A 24,262-nucleotide genomic window follows, 5' to 3' on the forward strand; every position below is an offset into this window, starting at 1 on the left:
TACAGCATACTCTCAATTGCCAGATGGTGGAGCAAGAACAGTGTGAGAGTATGTCCAGCAATGTGTGATAGTATAATAAGGAATTTCTCAGCAGACACATCCATGTGGAGTCTGGCCTTACACCCTCATTCCTGGCCTTTATCATTTAGCTAGTATGTTCAAGTCTCTTGAACACTTGAAATTCCTTGCTGTAGGAATTCTTAGTGCTTCAATAACACTGCAAAATTTCCTGCCATGATGATGTCAGAAGAGGCTTAGAAGGAATAATACTGTATCTGAATTAAATTTTTAATTTAATATAAAAAAGGATTGCACTCCTTTCTTTTAGGGCACTGAGATTTTCCAATGTAAGATATATTTCAAAGCTTTGCAAAGGAGAATAAAGTGATATTGAAGGGAATTCTTGAAAGGAAGGTGTCATGTCTCATTGACTCTCTTCTTCATCTTCCTTTGATGCATTTGTAGCTGTTTGCTGTGTCTCAAAAAAAGGTGCTGAGCAGAATAATACAGTTGCTGCAGATGGAGATGGTAGGTAACTGTCTTGTTCATTCTGCTGTGTTTGAGATTTGAAGTGAATTGTTCCTACATATGTAAAATTCTTGCAGCTGTCTTACTTTCAAAAATAAGGTGGTTATTCTTGTTCTATAAATACCTTTGGAATTCCTGGGCCTCCACTTCAGTGGTTTAGTTGTTGGTAAGAAGTTCAGGAATCTGTGACACAATATTCCAGCCCAGAAATGGATGTAGGAATCTTAATGAACCATGGCTCCAAGAACAGTATTTCTTCACTGCAGTCTTTTATCAGACTGATTATCGCAAAAGATATACACTGTGCTTTGTTGTTCTATAAATCAAATCAATGCCTTCTCTTAATACCTTCTGGCACTTTGACTTCAGGATAAATGGAACTGTAGTGAAGAAATACACTCATCTGTGTGTCCAGCCAGCATTACTGATGCATCTCTGCCTTGTTCAAGGAACAGACATTCTGACTGAGATATGGTTAGTGATTAGATTGATTTGCCATGAAGCATGTGTTCACACTGTTTTACCTGATAGATGAGGAGATGATGTCCACAGAGGTGACTCCGTCATCCAGCTCTGAGCTCACTGAATTGGGCAAATGCTTAATGAAACAAGAGGTAAGGAAACTGCTTCAATATTGTCTTTATATTATTTGTGAGAATTGGAAGATTCAATTTAAATTCTTAAAAATCTAAGTCTGATAGTAACTTCTTCCTCATTCTCCTCACTTTGCTGCTTTTTTGTCATTCCCCCCCTCCCTTCTTTTAGAATAATTTCAGGTGAGCAATTCTGAAAATCTCTGTTCAAAATACGTTAAGATTTCACCACACTTCTATCATAGAGGCAAGAAAGACATCCCACAGCTCATGGATGGTTCCCACACCATTATCCCAATTTTGTACCACCTAATTTTGGGGTATAATGGTCAATTTACAGCAGTACCGTTTTCCATTTTTTGCCACAAAAAATGTTTCAAAATAGCTGTGTTAATAGCTGATATTCTCTCACGAGTATCAGAAATTGCCAGTGTAACGAGTTTTTAAAAAGGAACCATTCAGGGATACTGGAAATCAGGAAATGTATGTATATATCAATATTTGTAGCCTGCCCCAATCTTATTGGACTCTCGGCAATGAACAACAAATGACAAAAACCTAGAAAAGTAAATTACAAAACAATTAAAGTATCTAATACAGCCAAAAGTGATGGGTGCCCACAGTCCATTGGGCCCAAAGGCACATTGGATTTTCAAAAGATGTTTGACAAAGTCCCTCACGAAAGGTTCCTGAGCAAACTCAGCAGGCATAGTGTAAGAGAACAGGTGCTCTCAGAAATTGATGCCTGGTTAAAAAAATAGAAAACAGTGGGAATAAATAGACAATATTCACATTGGAGAGATGTGCAGAACTACCGCCCTCCAGTCATTGGTGTTGAAACTGGTACTTTTTAACACCTTGTAGGTTTTGTCTGGGGTACAAAACTAGCAGGGTTGGGCCTGGTTAGTACTTGGGGCACAACCAAGAAATCTCAGGGCTGTATGCTGGGCTGGGAAGTGGAAAAATATTCAAGAAGGCAGTGGCGTCGAAGTAGTCCCCTCCCCCCATATTCTTACCAAGAAAACTGCATGGACACATCCTTGAAATCACCAAGAGCCAAGCTGAACTCAAAATGAACAATTACTTTTCAAATCACTGGAATTAGGAGCGGACCATGAACTAGTCAAGGTCATACTGATACCTGATTGTTGAACAAATTCTTCAAACTCGATATGAATAGGTTTGAAACAGCAAGTGTAATTCAACAGGAGCAAATGCAAAGGTGTGCATTTCGGCTCTTAAAACAGCTGTGGCTGGAGAGTGGTAGAAGAGCCCAGTGAAAATGTTCACCTAACACGAGGCAGCTGTTTAAAAACAAGCAAACTCCAGGCTAGGAATTATTAGAGAACTGAAAATAAAACTGTCAGTATAGCAATGCGCTTTATATAAATCCATGTGAAAACTGTATTTGGAGTACTGTGTACAATTCTGGTCACAGCAGCTCCAAAAGGATCTTGCACAGCTAACAAAATGCTGAAAAGAGCAATCAAAATTATTAGAGCCAGAGAATCTTCTCTGTGATGATGTACTGTTGGAACTGGAACTTCTCAGATAAGGGGAATATTTAAAATCATACATGGTATGCAAAACGTAGACAAAAAATTTTGTCCCCCTTTCACAACGTTAAAGTCATTTGTGGAAAGAAAACGTGAAGAAAGCACACTTCTTTACACTACATATAGTAAACTGGAATTTGCTGCCATCAGCTGTAGTGATGGCCACCGATTTAAATGGTTTTTGAAATCTGGATAAATTTGTGGAAGACAGACCAATCAGTGCTACACATTACAACATTCACATGAGTGTAACTGTTGTACGTACAAGCTGTTGGGAAGTGACAGTGGAAGAGAGCTATCACTCCTCCCATCTATGCGTACAGACTTTGCTAATGCATCTGTTTGATCAATGTAGGATATAGAACTATAGACTAAATACTGTAGGCTCTTTTCCTGATTCAGCAAGGCCTTTCTTTAATATTTTACCTGTACCCAGTCCCTGAAGAAAAGAAAAACTTAATGTTCTTTCTCCCATGACCTCATTACATTACCAGATACACTCCAGCAGCCCTAGAGAGACTGGGGAGGTGTGTCCCTGTTGAAAAAAAAAATGTCCACAAACTTAGAAATTACACACAGAATATTCAGTACAGATCTGCTTTTTAAACAAATACAGTCTTAAAAGCTATTGTTTTTTTGTGAAAAACATGTAATTTATCAAGAATAATGTCTTTTTACAAGGATATGGAAATATTGTGGCCAACTGCTAGTTCTGTGGGGAAATAGGGTGATCCAGCTTTTCCTACTTGATTAATCTTTGATAAGCAAATATATTTGCTGTGCTTCTAAGACATGAACAATCCAGAGTTCTTATGTACCATTTAATTGTGCCCCATAACAAAGAGTATGTTGACCCTTAAGACAAAAATCCTGTAAGAATCTCTTAACTGGCCTTTTCTTTTTATTTTTCCCCAAGAATGTCTGTACTGCTCTGCTAATTACAGCCTTCACATCCCTTTCCTGGAAGGATACCTTGTCCTGTCAAAGAACTACCACACAACTTTGCTGGCCATTGCTCAAACAGGTACCCCCATACTGAGTTTAGCAGGGTAAAAAGTGATGAATTTGAGTATGATAAAAGTGAATAGTCCTTTGATACAGCAAGATAGGGGTAAATATTGGAGTTTTGGAAAGTAGTCTCTTCCGCCCATCTTTTCATTTGAATCTCTCTGTCTTAGGTGCTCACAAAGAATTTGATGATCCCTGAAGCAGTGATCTGGTTTTTCACAAGTGTACTGAAAGGGTTACAGGTTCATGGGCAGCATGATGGCTGTATGGCAGCACTTGTCCACTTGGCTTTCCAGATCTACGAAGCCTTGGTAAGGAGTGAGAGAGAAGATCCATTCCCAAGTTTGCTGCCATCTTTGTGAATTAGTGCCACTCCAAATCCAAAGCCCATTTCTGTGGGAGGCAAAGTTCTGGGTGTGTCAGTAGTTCTTAATTCCCTTTTTGGAAATAGCCATTTCTCTTCTGCCAAAGATCCCTGCTGATTCTTCTCTTTATTTGAAGCGTCCACGCTATGCTGAGTTGAAAACAGTGATGGAACAAGTCCCAGAAATCCAGAAAGATTCCCTGGAGCAGTTTGATTCCAAACTACTCAACCTAACGCTTCAGAAGGTGGCAGACAAACGCCGGAAGGACCATTTCAAACGCCTAATTGCAGGCTGCATAGGGGTAAGACACGGCATCAAGCAACAGAGAAAAAGTCTAGTCGCCCAGAAGGATAAAAGTTTTTTTCCTTCCCCTCTGCTGATTTAAGTCAATGTCAGAGCTTACCTTTTCAGCCCATTAGTAATGACCCATGTTACACAAATCTTAAATTGTGATGGTAGAAACATTTTGTGCTTCCAGAGATCTAAACATGTAGCCCTTACAGTTCTATGATTCCATGTGTTCCCCTGAGCTTAGCACGTTTTATCTTTCCTAGGCCATCAGTGGCTAATTGCCTGCTCCCTGCTTAATTGCTACAGAAAATAGCATTTGATACTTCGTTTCTGGCTTTGACTGACTCGACTGTAATCTAAGTCAGCTTTTGCACATGCTGAACAACCTGGGGTACAGGAACAAGGTGCAGCCCCACAATTGTGAGGGGGTCATACAGCATGGTGGGGAGAATTCTACAATTTTAGCAGAGGCCGTTCTCTTGGAGTACTTCTGTGTGTGGCTTGCCTATTCTAGTTCCTTTTTTCCTTACAGAAGCCCTTGGGAGAGCAATTCAGGAAAGAAGTCCACATCAGAAACCTCCCATCTCTTTTCAAGAAGGTGAAAGCATCCCTGGACCAAGACGTTTTTGAGAACAATGAAGAGGAAATCCTCATTGCACTCTTTGAGCCATAAGCTGAGGACGGTTCCACCACCCTCTTCCTTCTTTATACTCTGTGTTGTTTCACAGTAGCCATATTTCCTTTGTTTACTCTTTTCCTGAGCCCGGATATAATTCTCACTGGCCTCATTCTCCGTTTTTTGGGGAGATGGGATTTCCTAGCTCCACTTGCAGCTTTACTGAATAACTTTTTCTTGTTACTGTTGGACAGAGTTTGCTCATCCACTCCAGCCCAACTGTCATTTGGCCAGTTGTTTAGAAACAAACCTTCATGCATGCATACAGTACTTGGCCAAGGAAGGGAGAAAGTTCGGGAGACTCCCACTCTCTCGGCCACTTCTCCTTCAGGACACCTGTATTGTTGCTGCCTCAACATGACACTAATGGAGGACTCCTGCTTCCCCGTTGGAAAGAAACAGCTTGGGTGAAGTAACGCAGGTGTGCACATTGGGTGTTGCTGAATCACTAAGCTTCACTGACTTGAAGTTGTATTTCTTTTTGAGAAGTAACACTTGGCCATATGTTCCACCAGACCAAGCACTATTGAGAAACTGGGAGTGAAAACTTCATTTTTTTTTAGTTCAACCAAGCCTCAGGAAGCCTCAAATTAAACATCCCCTTCTTTGCCCTAGAAACATTGTTGAAACAGGTATTCTAGCTCCAAATCAGTCCTCAGCTGTCAAAAGCCAGAATTTTCTAAACAAAAGGAATTCAGAACTATTTTATACTGGTCTAAAATATCTTTAAATAACTTAAGCTGAATTGCTGCCCTTGAATGTAGAGCAGCACAGTTCTAGATAATTTTGTTCAGTGTATGATGGTACAAAATGTCTCCAGGCCAGGTCTTAAAACGTTTGAGTGAGCAAGCGACCGATAGAATGCTGGTGTAAATTTGCCAGATTTTAATTTTCAGTCTGAAGAATTAGTATCAACTAGAAGGTCTTTCCTTAGTGACTGCTAATAGCTTGACTACAGGTACAACAGAACGTTGTTTTCAATTAAGTGGCTTAGTAGTATACACATCTGGTTACATGGACAAGAAAACAGGTCTTAATGTTGGTATTCAGACCCTCACTAGTAGTCAGACTCCACTCTGACTTGTTTCCCCTATAATCTTGATCTCAGTGTAACTTTTATTTAAACAAAATTCCCCTGCTAAATAGCTTTGGAATCTAGCCTAACTGTATTTATTGTGTCTTGATTACATTTTAACTTACTGTACCCGTAATAGAAGCATTTAAAAAAACAGGATTTTTTGTAGGGATGTTGTATCTGAAGATGTCTCCAAATCAATGTCAGTAAAAGTCTGTTTTATACAAATATTGCTGTTCTGTCTCTGCATTGATTCTTTCCAAGCCTTCTTTGAACATCACCACAACCACAATGGCTCTCTGGGTCAAACACTGCAAAATGAGAATTGCACCTAAGTCTGTATATTTAATTTGAAGTATGCTACCCTGACTGAAGCACTCTTCTTCAACGCATTAAAGCAGCTACATCCTTTGGAAGCCTCAGTCAACTCCTTCAAAAGATGTACCTGATTGTGCATGTACAAATATTTTCACTGAGACTGGTAGCAAACTTTACACATGCATAAGTAGGCAAAGACTCCAAAGCAGCACTGCAAAATTTGCAGGTGCTTCAACGCTTCAAGAAGTACTTTGCTTGTGCAAACACTGTGTGAAACAACTTTTCTATTAATGCTTTGCCTTGCCTTATTGAATATAGTCAAATACGTCATTTTAAATTTGGGGTAAAAATTATGCATTGTTTTTAAAGTTGGACAACTCGAGTTTTTCAAAAGCTGGCTAATAGGGCTGTTCAAAAGATTAAAAATAAATTTTCTGATGACAAAATATTGCAAGGAACCCAAGCAATCAGTGTCCTGTGCCTTTTACTTTTTCCATAATACTAGATGCTACAAGAGGCTATATGCGTAGCTCACATAGTTGAAACACTTATACGTAACAATATTCATGTTAAGAGAAAATGCCTCTGTTTCTTACAGCTTAATTTTTCTTATTCGACAACTTTATCAACAGGCATTTTCTCTCCTGCCTGTTTCAATTTAGAAATTCTTTCAATAAATGATGGATTAAACAGAGGAAGGATATTCAGGTTTTGCCAGAAGCTGGCTGAAACCTACTTCCTGAACTTTGAAAACAGTTGGAATCCCAAGAGAATACTTAGGGTAGGAGGAATATTCAGAATGTCTTTCCCTACTTCGAAGAGAAATGTGTCCCAGTAACTAAAAAGTAACCTTTTAAAATGAATATACTGAAAGGACATCCATAAATATTTTAAACCAGCATATATATGCATAGTAAAGGTAAAGGTTTCCCTTGACGTAAAGTCCAGTCGTGTCTGACTCTAGGGGGCGGTGCTCATCTCCGTTTCTAAGCCATTAGAGCCGGCGTCCGTAGACCCGTCCGTGGTCATGTGGCCGGCATGACACGGAACGCCATTACCTTCCCACCAAAGCGGTACCTATTGATCTACTCACATTTGCATGTTTTCGAACTGCTAGGTGAGCAGGAGCTGGGACTAGCAACGGGAGCTCACCCCATCGCGCGGATTCGAACCGCCGACCTTCCGATCGGCAAGCTCAGCAGCGCAGCGGTTTAACCCGCAGCGCCACCGCGTCCCTATATGCATAAAGATACTAAATAATGCTAGTTAACAGGATGTAAGTTCCTGCTGGAATCCAGGAGCATTTTCATGAATATTGAAGCAGAGAATGGTGCAGCAGTTCAGGCATAGACAAACACTGACCTGGTGTGTTTTGCTGACTGGAAGGAATTATGGGCATCAGAGTAACAACTATGCGCTAGATCTTGAAACTGAGTCAGTAGTACACAGTACGAGATCAGTGAAAAGGTACTATGTAACAGGTGATCCACTACACAGAGGTAGGACTTCCACACCACTGCTGTAGTCTTTAATGGAAACTAAGAGTAACACAGGAAGTTGTGCAGTTCATTCCAGCAGCCACCATGTGCCCATGCTTGCACAACCTTATCAAAGGATGACATTTATCCACCACCATCAGACTGCAAATAGTACACAGGGCACTGCATTATACGCGTGAATTTCAGTTGTGTCTAAGATGTATACCTAACAATAGGACAATGCAGCAACTTCTGTTATTCTTTGACATCTCTTGGAAAGGTAGTTGTGTTCTTCCAGGCTGATACAATCTTGATTGAAATTATTCCTCTTCAAGTCAGGCGTAGAGATTTTGATAATGGTATTTCCCCACAAGAGTCTTTGTGTTCCTAAGCTTATTTCTTCTGGATGCATTTTAGCTCTTCTAAGAAGCGCTGGCATTTTCCCATTAGTACCTTGATTGCTTCACTCACCAGCACATCTGGAGGCAAGATGCCTGTTGATTCTACAGAGACTGGAGGGAAAAAAAGGCTTCTTTCAGGTCTCAGTATGAACTATCACAAACTATAAGCCCAAGACATCTTACTAAACAGTTAATAAGCAGAGATACCTTACTGTTAAACAGTATGATTCATTACTAGGCTCCAAAATATAGTGGGGCTTAAAAGTTTGTGAACCCTTTTGAATTTTCAATGTTTCTGCATAAATATGACCTAAAAGGTGATCTGTTCTCCACACAAGTCCTAAAACTAGATAAAGAGAACCTAATTAAATGAGTCAATAACATACTTGTTCATTTATTTATTGAGGAAAACAATCTAAAGCTACATACAGTCGTGTGAAAAAGTACACCCTCTTTGAGTTCTATGGTTTTATGTATCAGGACATAATAAAAATCATCTGGTCCTTAGCAGGTCTTAAAATTAGGTATATACAACCTCAGATGAACAACATGACATACTACACCGTGTCATCATTTATTTTACAAAAATAAAGCCAAAATGGCAAAAGTATGCAAACCTTTGTTTTCAGTAACTAGTATGCCACCCGTGGGCAGCAATAACTGTAACCAAATGTTTCCAATAACTATGGATCAGTCCTGCACATCAGCACACACAAGTATGTAGCTTTAGATCATTTTCCTCAATAAAGAAATGAACAAGTATACTTTCAACTCTTTTTTTTAATTGGGTTCTCTATCTACTCTATCCAGTTTTTGCAGCCTCGTGTGGCACAGAGTGGCAGGCGGCAGTACTGCAACCAAAACTCTCCCCACGACCCAAGTTTGATCCCAGCGGAAGCTGGATTCTCGGGTAGCCGGCTCAGGTCGACTCAGCCTTCCATCCTTCCGAGGTCGGTAAAATGAGTACCCAGCTTGCTGGGGAAGGTGGCGACTGGGGAAGGCAATGGCAAACCACCCCACTATTGTAATGATTGCCTAACCTAATTGAACCAGACTCACAAGTGTAACTTTATGAAATCTGATTTATTGAAGGATTAGTATGCAAATACAGAGAAAGCTGAGAATGAACAAAAGAATTACAAACTAAAAACCCTCTGTGCGAACGAAACCCCTCCCTTCACCCAACCGGTTCAAACTCCCTTATCCCCAGGTGCTGGCAACGGACAGTGCCAATCACCTGAGAAGAAAACCTTGAAACCAAAGCGTAGCCCAAACACATTCCAATCCTAGAAAGCAGATAAGCAGTCCAGCGCAACAATGCCTAACTGCACCCCCCAACCCCGCGTCAGTGAAAGGCATGTGAAACGTTACGATGTAAAGCACTCATCATAACGGGGAACATGACATACCGCCCCCCCCCCAAAAAAATTAAGGAGCCGGCTTTGAAGGATAAGCCGAGTGAAAACGGGTTACCAGAATTGGAGCAGAAACATCATGAGCAGCCACCCACTCCGGGTGGGGAAAATGCTTCCATTTGACAAGGTATTGAAGAGTCCCCCGGGCTCTGCGGGAGTCAAGGACCTCCTTCACCTCAAAGTGTTGTTGGCCATCAATCATGATGGGAGCAGGGGGAGGAGGCTGGTTATGCCACTTGTCAGAATTGGTGACAGGTTTGAGCAATGAACAGTGAAAGTCAGGATGTAAGCGTTTGAGGTTATGAGGCAAATCCAATTTGAAGGTGACAGGATTCACAATCCCCACAATAGGAAAGGGACCAATGAATTTAGGAGCCAACTTCTTGGAAGGTTGAGGGGACTTAATGAACTTAATGGATAGACAGACTTTGTCCCCAGTTTTAAAATCAGGTTGGAGAGATCTGTGCCTGTCTGCATAGAGCTTGTACGTAGCTTGAGCATCAACCAAAGCCTCTTTGATCATGGGCCAAGCATCAGCAAGTTGCGCAGCCCAATCAGAGGGGGAGCAGGTCTGCGGAGCAGGCTGAGGCAACTCTGGGATGGGAACAAAGTCCCGTCCGAACACAATGCGAAATGGGGTGTGCCCAGTGCTCTGATGCACAGCATTATTGTAAGCAACTTCAGCAAAAGGGAGCAAATCCACCCAATTGTCTTGTTGGTAATTAACAAAGGAACACAAAAACTGTTCCAGGGTTGAGTTAACAATCTCCGTAGAGCCATCAGTGGATGGATGCGAAGACGTGGACAAAGCTTGGGTCGTGCCAATCAATTTTAAAAATGACTTCCAGAATTGCGAAGTAAATTGTGTGCCTCTGTCAGTCACCAAACGGGAGGGGGTCCCGTGCAACCGGTAGATGTGGATCAAAAAGAGGCGCACCAGCTGTTGAGCTGAGGGAATGGAGGTACATGGAATGAAATGGGCCTGCTTAGAAAAATAGTCTTTTACAACCCAAATCACTGTTTTCCTCTGACTGGGAGGCAAGTCTACAATAAAATCCATGGAAATATCCTCCCACGAGCGGGAGGGACTCGCAACTGGCTGTAGGAGCCCTTGGGGCTTCCCCCCCTTCCGTTTAGACATTGCACAAACAGGGCAGGAAGCCACATAATCCTTAACATCCCCTCTTAAGGTGGGCCACCAAAATTGGCGCCTTACCAGGTGCAGAGTTTTAACAAAACCAAAGTGCCCAGCCACCTTATCATCATGAGAACGAGTGAGGATTTCAGCCCTTAACGTTTCAGGAACATAAAGTCTATTTTGTTTCCAAGCCAAACCATCAGTAAAAGAAACATTGTCTTTATTACATTGCAACCAAGTATCTGTTGACAGCTCTTGTAGGAACTGCTGCTGCAATTGAGAGGAAACTGGCAATCTCCTCCCCCCCCCCCCCCGACGAAGGCTGAGCCGGAGGCTGCTGCGCTCTGGTGTGACTGCGCGTGACAGCCTGAAATCCTAATTGTGGCTCGGTCCAAACAGTACCTACTATAGCCGGCGCAGGACCAGCGTCCTGGGGCAAGCGGGATAGAGCCTCAGCCAAGAAGTTCTTTTTGCCTGGAATGAACTTCAGCTGGAAATTAAATCGGCTGAAAAATTGAGCCCAGCGAACTTGCTTAGGACTGAGGCGGCGGGGAGTGCTGAGCACCTCCAGATTCTTATGGTCCGTCCAAACCTCAAAAGGACATGTAGCCCCCTCTAAAAGGTGGCGCCAAGCCTCCAAGGCAGCTTTTACTGCAAAAGCCTCCTTTTCCCAAATATGCCATCTACGTTCAGTTTCAGAAAACTTGCGGGACAAATAGGCACACGGTTTTAGGTGATCAGATGCATCCTTTTGTAACAAGAGCGCCCCAATGGAGAAATCAGAAGCATCTACTTGAACCACAAAGGGTCTAGTGGGATCAGGATGTTGTAAAATTGGTTCAGCAGTGAACAGGCTCTTAAGCTTGTCAAAAGCTGCTTGGCACTGGGGCGTCCAATTCAGAAGTGCGCCTGGGTTTTTCACCTTACGGGTGTCACCCACCCCTTTGGTTTTTAAGAGATCAGTGAGGGGTAGAGCTATCTCAGCGAACCCCTTTACAAATTGGCGGTAAAAATTGGAAAATCCTAAAAAAGATTGTAATTGCCTTCTGGTGCGTGGGCGCTCCCACCCCATGATAGCCTGGATCTTGCCAGGGTCCATCTCAATGCCTTTAGCTGAGATTCTGTATCCTAAATAATCAAGTTGCGACTTATGAAATTCACATTTGGAAAGTTTGGCAAACAATTCTGCATCTCTGAGTTTGCTTAGAACCTTTTTCACTAAAGACTCATGCTCCTGTTCAGTTTCAGTGTAAATCAAAACATCATCTAAGTAGACCAGTACCCCCTTAAACAAATGTTCATGTAACACTTCATTGATCAATTGCATAAAAACACCTGGTGCCCCTGCCAACCCAAACGGCAAAACCTTGTACTGAAATGAACCCAATGGACAGTTAAAAGCAGTTTTCCATTCATCCCCCTCCCGGATGCGTATGCGAAAATAGGCTTCATGTAAATCCAATTTAGAAAAGACCTTCCCCTTGGACAGATGTGCTAACATATCCTTTATTAAGGGGATTGGATATTTATTCGATATGGAAGCAGCATTTAATCCGCGATAATCTGTGCATAATCTCAATGTCCCATCTTTTTTCTCACGGAAAAGGACAGGGGCGCCAACTGGCAAGTTTGCCAGCTCGATGAAACCCCTGGCCAAGTTCTTATCCACGAAGTCTCGTAGCACCTCCAGTTCCTTCTGGGTCATGGCGTAGATTTTTGGCTTGGGTAACGTGGCGTTGGGGACCAGCTCTATGGCACAATCAGTTTTACGATGGGGCGGGAGCTGATCCGCTTCCTTTTCCCCAAAGACATCAGCAAAGTCCCGGTATCTGTCTGGCAAGCCCTCCAATGGAGGCACGTTGAACTGTAGAGCCATTGCCCCAGCCCTCCCCACTGCAGCCAACGTTAACTGTTCCGCAGCTGGAGCCTTGTAAAAGCCATCTGGAAAAGTCAGAGTTTTATGCTCCCAATTGATATGGGGATTATGCCGGACCAACCAAGGAATCCCCAGAATGACAAGGGGGGTCCCCACAGGGGCTACCACAAATTGCAACTCCTCTTGGTGGGTGCCCAATTGCAGAGCCACCATGCCTGTGAAATGAGTCACCGGTTTCCCTCCCACCATAGAACCATCCAGCTGGGTGAAAATCATGGGCTTTTGTAATGGAAAAGTAGGCAACTCCAAAGCAGCCACTAGATCAGGGTGCATTAAACACTTCGAGCACCCTGAATCGATCAACCCCCACACCTCTACGGTTTTCGTGCTGGATCCTAACTTCAACTTTACGTTTAAAGTGGGGCAATTGCCACTCACCAACACATCCTCACGCCCATCATCCACCACCTGCCCAGAGGTGCTTCTTAAAGCAGGTGGCGGGCGTTTCCCGCCAGTTCTTTGGGGTCTTGTTCCTCCTCTCCCTCGTAGTAAGGAGTCTCCTCGACTTTGGTCTTACCCTGGGCTGCTCTCATCTTCCTGGGCAGTGTGGGCGACTTTCCAGGTGACTTTCCCTGCCGAACTTCTGGCCGGGGTTTCGGGCACGCAGCTGCTCTGTGCCCTTCTTTTCCACACCGCAGGCACTGACCTTTTGCAAAGCGGCTCTCCTTCTCCTCCTGCCATACCATTTGCCCCGTTCTGCCCGTGGTGCCCGTGGACTTGGCAGCTCTTATCATGGCCATTTGCTTGGGACCCTTCCTGCTTTGTGCAAATTTAGTGTGGGCTTGCTCAACGTTCCCTGCCAGCTGGATCCAGTCATATAGGGTAATAGGATCTTCTCTTCCCAACGACCATCTCAGCAACTCGGGCCTCAGACCATCCTTAAACATTTCTATTAAAGTTGTTTGCGACCAATCGTCCACCTTTGCAGCTAAAGCTTGGAATTCTAGGGCATAGTCTGCAACGGACCTTGATCCTTGAATCAGTTCCCTCAGAGCCACCTTGGCTTTCTCTTTAGCTAATGGGTCAGCAAAATGCAATTTGAGCACCCACAGGAATTCTTCAAACTCGTCTAATTCCAGGGCATCCATCTCAGTTAATTGGACAAACCAATCAGCTGCCCTCCCCTTCAGTTTGGTGGCAACAGCATTTATCTTAGCCCTTTCAGAAGGAAACAGCCTCCCAAACTCCTCCATATAGCTTTTAGCATTGGTCAGGAAAAATGACAGCTTAGTGGGATCCCCATCAAACTTGACAGTGAAATCCTTGTATCTCGCACCCTGCGGGCTCCTCTTCCTCTCCTTCTGCCCACCCCTTCTCTTGGACACAGGGGGTCTTCCCAATCGGGGGGGGGGGGAATTCGAAATCCTGACTTTGGGATTTCTCTTCTCATCCTTATTTTCCCTCCTTCCTCTGTCTTCCGAACGCCGTGGGGGCGATGGGGACAAACGTCTGGGACTGCTAGATGGTGATTCCGCCCGATGCCTTCTCCGATCCTTCTTCCTCACACCCGAGGGTGGGGGGAGAGATGGGGACGACTGTCTGGAATGATGTTCCCTTCTCCCTCTGTCCAGGCCCCACAAAGCCAATGATATTTTCATCATCATTTCTTCTAGGGACTGCATCCTGGCTTCCCACCCTTGTAACCTCACAGGGGTCTCGGAATCCTCCGACCCTCTCTTATCGGTCCTGGCTACATTCGGGGACAGCGGGTACCTCTGCTTCCAAGACATCTTCGACGTCTCTGGTAGGGTTCCCTGCTCCTCATCCCACATCACCTGTTCAGCTGGCGATTCTTCTGCTTTCTTAACCACTTTAGATTTCACAGTTTTCCCTTTCGCTGGACTGGAACTCGAAGTCTCCTGTAGGTCCTCCGACTCCGGAGTGGGGGCCTTTTCCCTTCTCTTTACCGTGGAATCCGGCTCCCCCACACTCGAATATTCACTTTCTCCTGAGTAAGGAGTAGGCTCAGTCATCGCTAACTTTATTTCCTCACAGATTACTCTGGAAGGATGTTAACGGTAAAGTTTTATGATTCTCAGCTTTATGTAATGATTGCCTAACCTAATTGAACCAGACTCACAAGTATAACTTTATGAAATCTGATTTATTGAAGGATTAGTATGCAAATACAGAGAAAGCTGAGAATGAACAAAAGCGTGCGAATTACAAACTAAAAACCCTCCGTGCGAATGAAACCCCTCCCTTCACCCAACCGGTTCAAACTCCCTTATCCCCAGGTGCTGGCAACGGACAGTGCCAATCGCCTGGGAAGAAAACCTTGAAACCAAAGCGTAGCCCAAACACATTCCAATCCTAGAAAGCAGATAAGCAGTCCAGCACAACAATGCCTAACTGCACCCCCCAACCCCGCGTCAGTGAAAGGCATGTAAAACGTTACGATGTAAAGCACTCATCGTAACGGGGAACATGACAACTATAGTCTGCCTAGAAAGCACCGCGAAAGTGGCGTCCCCCCAAAGGGTCAGACATGACTCGGTGCTTGCACAGGGGACCTTTTCACCTTTCACCAACTAGTTTTAAGACTTGTATGGAAAACATATCACGTTTTAGGTCATATTTATGCATTTATATTGAAAATTCAAAAGGGTTCACAAACTTCTAAGCACCACTGTAGTTATGACATAGGGTAAAGGTAAAGGTTTCCCTTGACGTAAAGTCCAGTCGTGTCCGACTCTAGGGGGCGGTGCTCATCTCCGTTTCTAAGCCTTAGAGCCGGCGTTGTCTGTAGACACTTCCGGGTCATGTGGCCAGCATGACAACACGGAACGCCGTTACCTTCCCGCCGAAGCGGTACCTATTGATCTACTCACATTTGCATGTTTTCGAACTGCTAGGTGAGCAGGAGCTGGGACTAGCAACGGGAGCTCACCCCGCCGCGCGGTTTCGAACCGCCGACCTTCCGATCGGCAGCTCAGCGGTTTAACCCGCAGCGCCACCGCGTCCCTCTAGTTATGACATACCCTTGATAATAATTTGGGTTGCACGTTATGCTAAGTCATGCAAATGATGCTTATTTATTTGCTGGTATTTCTATGCCACTCTAGTCCAAAATGGCTGAGTAGCATATGACAGAAATAAAAGAGAAAACATCAAAACTGTAGCATTATAACAACAGCATTAACACAGAGAGGTAGATAATAAAAGAAAACCTAACATCCCCCAAATGCTCTCTTCCAGACACAACTTTTCACTTCTTTCTGGAAATTCAGTAAGGATGAGGCAATTCTTATTTGTAAAGGCAAGCTGTTCCACAGGAGTGGCACCATCACTGAGAAGACCCTTCTCCTGTAGATCAGTGTTTCTCAATCTTGGCAAGTATAAGATGCACAGACTTTAACTCTCAGAATTCCCCAGCCAGCATGCTATAGATGAAGTTACTTTGGTGAGAGGACTCCAAGCAAGGCTCCTCTCCCAGATCTTATAGGACAGATTCACTTTGGAGCATGCAGCCTTGGCAATAGTCAAGCATATAAGTCAGCTTATTATTTTTAATCAACCATGACAACTGTGGTTTGTTCAATAAATCACAGTTCACTGATACATGAATACAAGTTGACTTTCAGCAGAGCAGAGGGAACTTTCTCTCTGCAGAATCTACTTTCTGTGCTTTTCAAATGTGCCATGTTCCCAAGACAAACATTAAGACCTCACTTGCATAAAGATTTTTAGATTTCTAAGCACTGAATGAAGGATTGGCTCAAAATGGTCAAAAGACAGAATTATATAATGACATTAAAATGACTGCTGAGATTATTTGGTTTCATATCATTTTGATGCAGAAACTAATACTATAAGATAAAAATATAATAAAGTAAAAATAAATACAAAATATAAATATATAAAAATAAATAAAATAAAATAAATAAAAGAGCCAGTTTGGTCTAGTGGTTAAGGTGCTGGGCTAGAAACCAGGAGGCTGTGAGTTCTAGTCCCTTAGGCATGAAAGCCGGCTGGGTGACCCTGGGCCAGTCACTCTCTCTCAGCCCAACTCACTTCACAGGGTGGTTGTTGTGGGGAAAATAGAAGGAGGAAGGAGTATTAAGTATGGTCGCCACCTTGAGTTACTTATAAAAATAATAAAGGTGGGGTAAAAATTAAATAAATAAATAAAAATACAGAACTACAGAATAAAAGACAAGGAAAATTACACACGGTGCTTTGTCATATGACATTTCCAAGCTTCTGGCTAGCTACTATGCAGCAATGTGAGACAACCCACAAGTGCAGGCTGTTGTTATTTCGTTGTTGTGCTACTAGGGGCAAGTCACAGGTATCCATGGTAACAAATCATTTCTTAAGTGTTTGGCAGAGTCAAAAGGTCAGGCCTCACTCGGTCAACAAGGTTTAAGTGTCCAATGACCTTATATGGGAAAACTGTAGCTTGAAACCTGTCCTCCACTTCCTTGCTTGATTTGCATTTAAATAAGCCAGCTCTGCCAGAGCCAGCCCCTTGCTTCTCCTGTTTGCAGCTTCTCTTCAATCCGTCTGCTCAGCGCACTTGTGCGTGTGCGTGTACTTTTAAATATGCTCTTTTGTATTTAAGGAGCTTTTGAACCCCTCTAGGGATCTAGAGGAGAAACAGTTTATGTTCTATGTTTTGTCTGAATACAACCTTTTTGCTGAAATGCCTGGTGTCTTCTTTCTGACCTCTCGTGCCAAACGCTTTCCAGCACTCTGCACGTGCTGCACAAACTCCAGCACAGGCATCCTCCCAGACCGTCCTTTTATAAACTGGCATCAAAAGGCTGGTTTTCAGTGGTACAATTAAAAAAAAATCTAAAAATTAAGGCTGGGCCACACACCATTCCCATTTCCAGCCTTATAGCCTCTAAAACAGTCCTAAATCACACCATCAAAATTTGGTAGTGGCACAATTTGTGGGCATCCTTTATAGAGGTTGGAAATGAGACCTCTTTGCTTCCCGGAGGCCCCTGACATCAATCCTTTACCCACCAAAAAAAAAAAGGGGTGAAACATTCAGCCCCTTCCGATGTCAAAACCCTTCTGCTAATTATTACCTCCAGCCCGTCAGGAAGTAAGGGAGTTACAGCTCCTGATCCAAGGAAAGCTGCCTATCCCTCTTACACAATCCAAGATTATAAAGATCAGTAACAGAAGAACATGAAAACTACTCACAGATGTAATGATCTCGTACCCGAGCCAAACGTACAAGGTTTTTCAAGTCATCGTGACGAAAAATTTCTCTGCTGAGTGTATCCAATCGAGCATTAGCTACTCTTGCTACTTTCTTCCCTAGAAAAAAAAGAACCGATGCCTAAATTCCAAAAGAGATATTAACATGTCTTCACTGAACCTTTTCTACATACTGCTGGATTATGTTTTCTCATCTCTGCTTCAACCCAGATACAAAACATAGATTCCAAATAACATTTTGTCCAGCCAAGGAACTGATCAACCCTGGACAAAAGAAACCTGCAGTCTGATCCTGCACAGGCCTCTTCAGATACCCCTCAAGAACTCAATGGAGCTTTTCTTCACTCTTCAGAACCCAACATCAGGCATTCACTTGATTTTTTTGATAGCCAGGGAGGAAATAACCTGAATCACTGCATAGCAAAAAGAAAAAAGTGGAAGGAGTCCAGCCATAGATCCAAGTTTGCCATTTTTGTAACTTGGCCCCCAAAGAGCTCATTGGAGGGTACTGTAGATCAAAAATCAGACCATGAGGAAGGAGAACATATATTTAACCAAACCGAGAGTATTAATTTCTGTCATAAAGCTTTTTTTTTGTCAATAAAACACAGTTTGTGATTTTCTACAATTTAAAGAATGAAAAGACAATTTACCTTTGATTTCCTCAATCTCAATAACTCCAGAAGAAAAACACTTTTTCAGCCGCTCAGCTGCTTCACCTTCAACAGGTTGTGATAAAGAGATTTCTGGCAACAGACGATAACTGGCCGTGGCTACTGGAGAAAATTTGGCATGATCTTTACCTAAAGAAAAGAAGTGACTTTTAAAAAGCAAATGAACGCAATCAGACATAAATGGGATGAAGTGGAGGCCGAGAGAGAAAGCTGGAAGCAAATAGGGTTTGTTCTGCACTCCTGTCCAACCCTCTAGGTAATAAAAACCAGCTGCACTCTTCCAAATAGCCCATTAATCTTTCATAACATTTGCCAGTAATGCTGGTACAACAAAGAAGTTGAGCAAAGGCAAAATGCAAATGGAAGAGATTTTCAAACTACGGTCTGCAGATAGCCCATAGTCTACAGAAGTGCCTCACAGCCTTCCCACTAATTCATTGCCAATTAGCTTATCAGAATCGTATTCACCTCAGCCCTTGCCTCTCAACCTTTACCCTCCACTTGCTGCTTCACAAAAATGGATCAGTGACTGAAAATGATTCACTGAAGCACACAAGTGGTAATACAAGTAGCAATCTGAGTACTACAATTCACATTATTGGCAACAGTGAACGGGTCTCAGGTATAGACACCAATTATGAGTCCACAAGTGCTGTGCTAAACAGAGCTGGGATCTCTCTCAAGCAACTCAAAAGGTGGACATGGTAAACATTCATTTTTTATTTAACAGGTTTATAAGAAAAATGGGATTTCATTGGGCTGGAGCCCTGGCCTAGGACTCAAGAGATTTTTATCAAAGAACGTTCTTGAACAGCACATTTGTGCTAAGTGCTGTTGCTATTATGGCACGGCATGCAAGACATAAAATAACTGAAATTGTACACAAATACTTAATGTTGGATAAAATTTTAACACAATTTCATTAAAAAAAAAATTTAAATTATGGGGATGTAAAGGCATATTCAAATGCAACTATAAACTATCTTACTTGCCAAAAAAATGTAAACTCATCTTTAAGATGAAAACACAGGGGAGGGAACGTCAGCTTAACTGGATAGATTGCACAATTTCCAAACATTTATTTAGTGATCCAGGATTGCCGAAAGTTTAAGAAACCCTGGCATACAACTTAAATCTATATACCCTTTATGGGAACTGAGTAACAGTTTATTGGAAAATCTGCTACAGGTAGTCCTCACTTAACAACCATTTGTTTAGTAGCAGTTTGGACTTATGACAGTGCTGGAAAAAACAACTTATGACCAGTCCTCACACTTATGACTGTTGCAGCGTCCCCACAGTCACATGACTGCAATTTCGGTGCTTGGCAACCAGTTCACATTTACGACTGTTGCAGTGTCACATGGTCACATGGTCACCATTTTCTACCTTCCTGGCCAGCTTCTGGCAAGCAAAATCAATGGGGAACCGCATGATTCGCTTAACAACCACATGGTTCGCTTAACACCCACGGTGATTTGTTTAACAACTGCCACAAAAAAGGCAGTAAAATCAGGTCAGATTCATTTAACAACTGATTCGCTTAGGAACTGAAATTCTGGTCCCAATTATGGTCATTAAACAAGGACTATCTGTACTTAGAATTCAGAAGAGATATATATTTTGAAATCTGGCTAAAACCAATTTTTGCTTTTTCTAATATCAGACCGGATAGACACAGCTTTCAATCACCTCCTTCCCAAAGTTTTATATAACCTATTTCAGAGTGGCCAAACTATGAGTACACAGTCTTTTGAGTAACCCTTGCATGATCACCTGTTTTTTTATATAGGAACATGCTGTTTAGAAAGTACTTATCTGTTTGTTTTTCTCAACCCATCAGCATTGAGTTATCTGTCCACTCTCCATGGCAAAATGAACTGAAATATTAATTAAGTGATCCAGGTGCTAGTCACAGTTAATTAAGATGTGGGAAGATGTAAAACATGACCCCCTAACATAGGGGAAACAAGCTTATTATTTAGCAGGCACATGAACTTTCAATTTAAGTTCTGAATGAATAGTGGGAAAGAAAAAGTAAAACCTAAGTCCCAGAATATTTTTCTTGGCTAACAAAGTAAATATTACTACTATCAAGCAGACCACTATTTCAGATTCACCCCAGACAACATATTATTTAAAAAAAACCTAGCCAGACTTATCTAACACAAAGCTCAAACAGACCCTTTACAATACAGATAGGAATTACAAAGGACTGTGGACCAGTTATAATTCTATCCCATAAACAAAAAGGCAATTTATCAAATAAACCAGAATAATCCAAGGGGCAAATCAACAACCCCCCACCCTCTCAAAAAGGACCCCATCACTGAGATCTAACATCTATTGAGAAAATACCAGCCATGTGTACAAAGCAAGCACTTCCCCCATAAAATGAAATTGCCAAATTTATCTCAGAACACTAGCTGTCTCACCAATTCCCTTTACACAGTGCATAAGTACATCAATCTCTTGGCCAGGACGCAACTGAGCAATGAGGATATCATCATGGACAGGTCGGAAATTTGCATTCATGTTGTCTGCTTGAGATCCTAGTGGTACCCACTCCATGTGTTTGGTGTAAACTATGAGAAGAAAAGACTATTTTTAAGAAGTTGTGCTTACAACTATACAGACATAATCAACTCTGACATTATTCATTCAATTATTTGCTGGGCCTTCTATGCTGCTCCAATCCAGCAGGGCATCTCCTCAGTCAACAAGGAACAGCAAAAAATGATATTCAAAGCGGGGAAGGGGGGGTAGGCAAAGCCATGAAAAAATTAATTTTGCAAAGTAGAACACAGGTCTTTATTCCAATGTTAGAAAAGGAAGAAGATATGGTGGACTGAGAGGGCTTGAATATAGGGATGTGTCAAGATAATACTTGTACTAGGAACACAGAACAGTAATCACTGCTCACTGAAAGCAAGATTTTTACCTTTATGGTTGATGTAGAGCTCATTGGGATCAGATGATTCCCTAGCCGCCTGAGGATTCCTGCTACATTTTATTTTCAACCGGAACTGCAGTGTGTTAATTTCATCACATTCATCTTCTGAAAAAAGCAAGGAAGAACAGAGATGCACACACATTCTTTTAAATTCTACTCAACAACAGCCAGCTTCAGTCCCTGACAAATGCCTCCAACGTTATCATACCTTCACTCTTGTACTCAAAGAGACGAGGATCTGCACAAATAGGGATCAGTCCCAAACGGTGAGCTAGGATTTCATCCTGTACGATGGAGGTGTTGTTGTATATAAAGACTTTCTCTACAGCCATGGTAGGCACCTAGGCAACAGACAATTTGTCAAAGCACTGGTCCTCAGTTTCTGTTCTATGAATTTCTGAATTCTGATGATCAAACACTATTGATCTTAACAAGTCCATCCAGTCTTAACAAGAGATAATTTTTGTAAAAAGGGTTTGTAGACTCCCCAATGTTCTTGCATTACTTTTTCACAACCCAGTAGTTACATCTTATTTCTGAAAAATTAGTTCAAGCTCCAACAGGATGAACAGGCAAATTTAACAATATACCTACTGTGCACATGTAATATAGTATAGCAGTGAGCTAGCTATTTTGGACAACAGCTTTCTAAATTTCAATGATGCCTTATCTATAGTAATACCTGTTCTTTTTCTATAACACGAAAGTATTTTAAATTGCTAACATTTACTGTTTAATAAAACCACCTCAATTTTTAAAAAATGGTTCTGTAGACTTTGTATTGCAATTTCTCTTTCACAACAGAGTCTGACAATCCTTCTCAATGCAAATGTGATACTTTTGAGGACATATGCAAATGCATTATAATACCATTTTTATTATGCTTGCCTTACTTTATTTCTGTGGAAAAGAAATTGATACCTCAGCAAGCAAGATCCGTCGGAAAGCATTAGCAATGGCTGCATCAATCCCCACCATGTCAAATTCCAAAGTACTTTCATTCATATGGATCGGATCTACTCTGAAATTCTGTGGAAACAAAGAAAGTTTCAAAACAGGCATCTGTAGGTGTCCTATTTTTGTTTTTAAAAAAGCCTTTGCTGATAAACAGTAAGATGCAACAAAAATTCTTATAACCAGAGTTATGAGAGAGTAGTTCAAACAGTACTACTCTCTAAATCGATCCCTGTTAAGTACACTGAACTGCAACCATTGGCTCTGCTAGCTGCAGTTAATAAAGTATGATCCAACACATCTGGAGGTCACCAGGTTGAAGATTTCTTACCATGAAATTAAATGTTTATGCCATTATCAAACCCATTTGAATATTCAGGTATTTTAGTTTATAAATATGTATTTATTCAGTTCACACCCTTCCCAGTCTTTCCAATCAAATGAGCACAGAAAATGGCTTGGGCACATCTTTCATAAGCAGCAACAAACTGAACCAAGTTGTCCATCATACAAACAGCATCTACATTTAAAAATGCACTACAGCTTGAACCAAACTACAGACAAGCTAATAGGATCCAGGAACACAATGCTGTTCATGCCAATTTGTTATTATCAAGAAAAGTTAGGAACACCACAGGTCCAAGGAAATAGGCAACTTTTGACTTCAAGCTGCCTAACAGAAAATTACTTTTTTCTCACCTTTTCAAATCTTTGCTTATCCCAAGCATCATTGTATCCTGAATAATTCCCAGGAAAATCTGTTGTGTGGACCTGGAGAGGAAGACACATCATGTAACTCTGTGACAGAAAATGCAGATTATGCCAGGTTCAATCCCTGAATAGAGCTGTAAAGACAGCCATTTGAAATCCTGAACAGCTGCCAATCTGTGTTGTGTGTGTCTACCTCTGTGTGTTCAATAAACCAATGACCTGATTCAGCATACGGCAATTTCCCAAATTTAAAAACATGACTAGTAAAAATTTGCTTTACAGAATTATCTGGACAACTGGAGTTCATGCATACATCTGAGCATATTCAACCAACAACTGTACGTATGTGGGGAAACTGTGAAATAACAGCTAAATATTCGAGACAAAATTTGCAAATCCCTTCATCTGCACCACGACAAAGTTTGAAGCAGCGCTTTTTCATTCGTTCAGTTGCACCAGATTTATATTGTTTATATAACTCACGTTTCCTCTCCAGGGAACTCCCACTCAAATCATTAACAAGACCTACTTCGTGGCAAGACAACACTACCCCCTCATCCCTCCCGCCGCTTTCTTTCGCTTACATTGCGAACACCGAACTCGCCCAAAACCACGCGGTTCCGCATCTCCTCCACACTCCCGGGTGCTGCCATCGTTCAGCAAACGTGCTACAGTACAGGAAACCAGTCCACCAGCCCAACGCGCAGGCGCAATGTTTTACTGTCGAGCAGGAAAGCTTCGCATCTCACGTGATACTCAAGTTCCGGTTGTGCGTCTCTTCCTAAGGAACGGAAGTTGGTTGCGGTATGCCGCCATATTATGTGTGGCGCTTTCTAAGCTACACTTTTTGTATCGGCGTGCTTTAGAGTTACGTATAAAGATTACATTTGAGCGTGTATAAGACGTCTTGGACTTTTCCTGCTTTTCTGTTTGTCCGTCGTTATCCGTTATGCGCTTCTGCTTCGTCTGGTGTGCCTGGAACAACCAAGATGGCACCGCAGTCAGGCCGGCTCCTGA

General features: G+C 42.2%; 2 protein-coding genes across 2 annotated transcripts in view; one reads left to right on the top strand and one right to left on the bottom strand.

Moving 5' to 3' along the window:
* The window catches only part of XPO5 (exportin 5), a 45,806-nt gene extending 39,486 nt beyond the window's left edge, over positions 1 to 6,320 (top strand). The window contains exons 27-32 of the mRNA XM_063305402.1: positions 466 to 528; positions 1,060 to 1,142; positions 3,594 to 3,701; positions 3,856 to 3,996; positions 4,187 to 4,351; positions 4,874 to 6,320. Coding sequence (XP_063161472.1) covers positions 466 to 528; positions 1,060 to 1,142; positions 3,594 to 3,701; positions 3,856 to 3,996; positions 4,187 to 4,351; positions 4,874 to 5,014 — 701 coding nt within the window. The 3' untranslated portion in view covers positions 5,015 to 6,320. The remainder of the gene's footprint in view (positions 1 to 465; positions 529 to 1,059; positions 1,143 to 3,593; positions 3,702 to 3,855; positions 3,997 to 4,186; positions 4,352 to 4,873) is intronic.
* On the bottom strand, positions 5,877 to 24,217 carry POLR1C (RNA polymerase I and III subunit C). The gene is made up of 9 exons (XM_063305478.1): positions 23,830 to 24,217; positions 23,234 to 23,305; positions 22,502 to 22,609; positions 21,789 to 21,921; positions 21,569 to 21,685; positions 21,063 to 21,212; positions 18,607 to 18,756; positions 17,936 to 18,052; positions 5,877 to 8,400 (listed from the first exon to the last, which is right to left on the bottom strand). Exons 1-9 carry the CDS (start codon positions 23,896 to 23,898, stop codon positions 8,282 to 8,284), a joined length of 1,035 nt encoding a protein of 344 aa, XP_063161548.1. The 5' UTR covers positions 23,899 to 24,217; the 3' UTR covers positions 5,877 to 8,281.
* Positions 24,218 to 24,262: the final 45 nt, after the last annotated feature.

This window comes from Candoia aspera, chromosome 1 (assembly GCF_035149785.1).
Source record: "Candoia aspera isolate rCanAsp1 chromosome 1, rCanAsp1.hap2, whole genome shotgun sequence".
NCBI classification, from domain to species: domain Eukaryota; kingdom Metazoa; phylum Chordata; class Lepidosauria; order Squamata; family Boidae; genus Candoia; species Candoia aspera.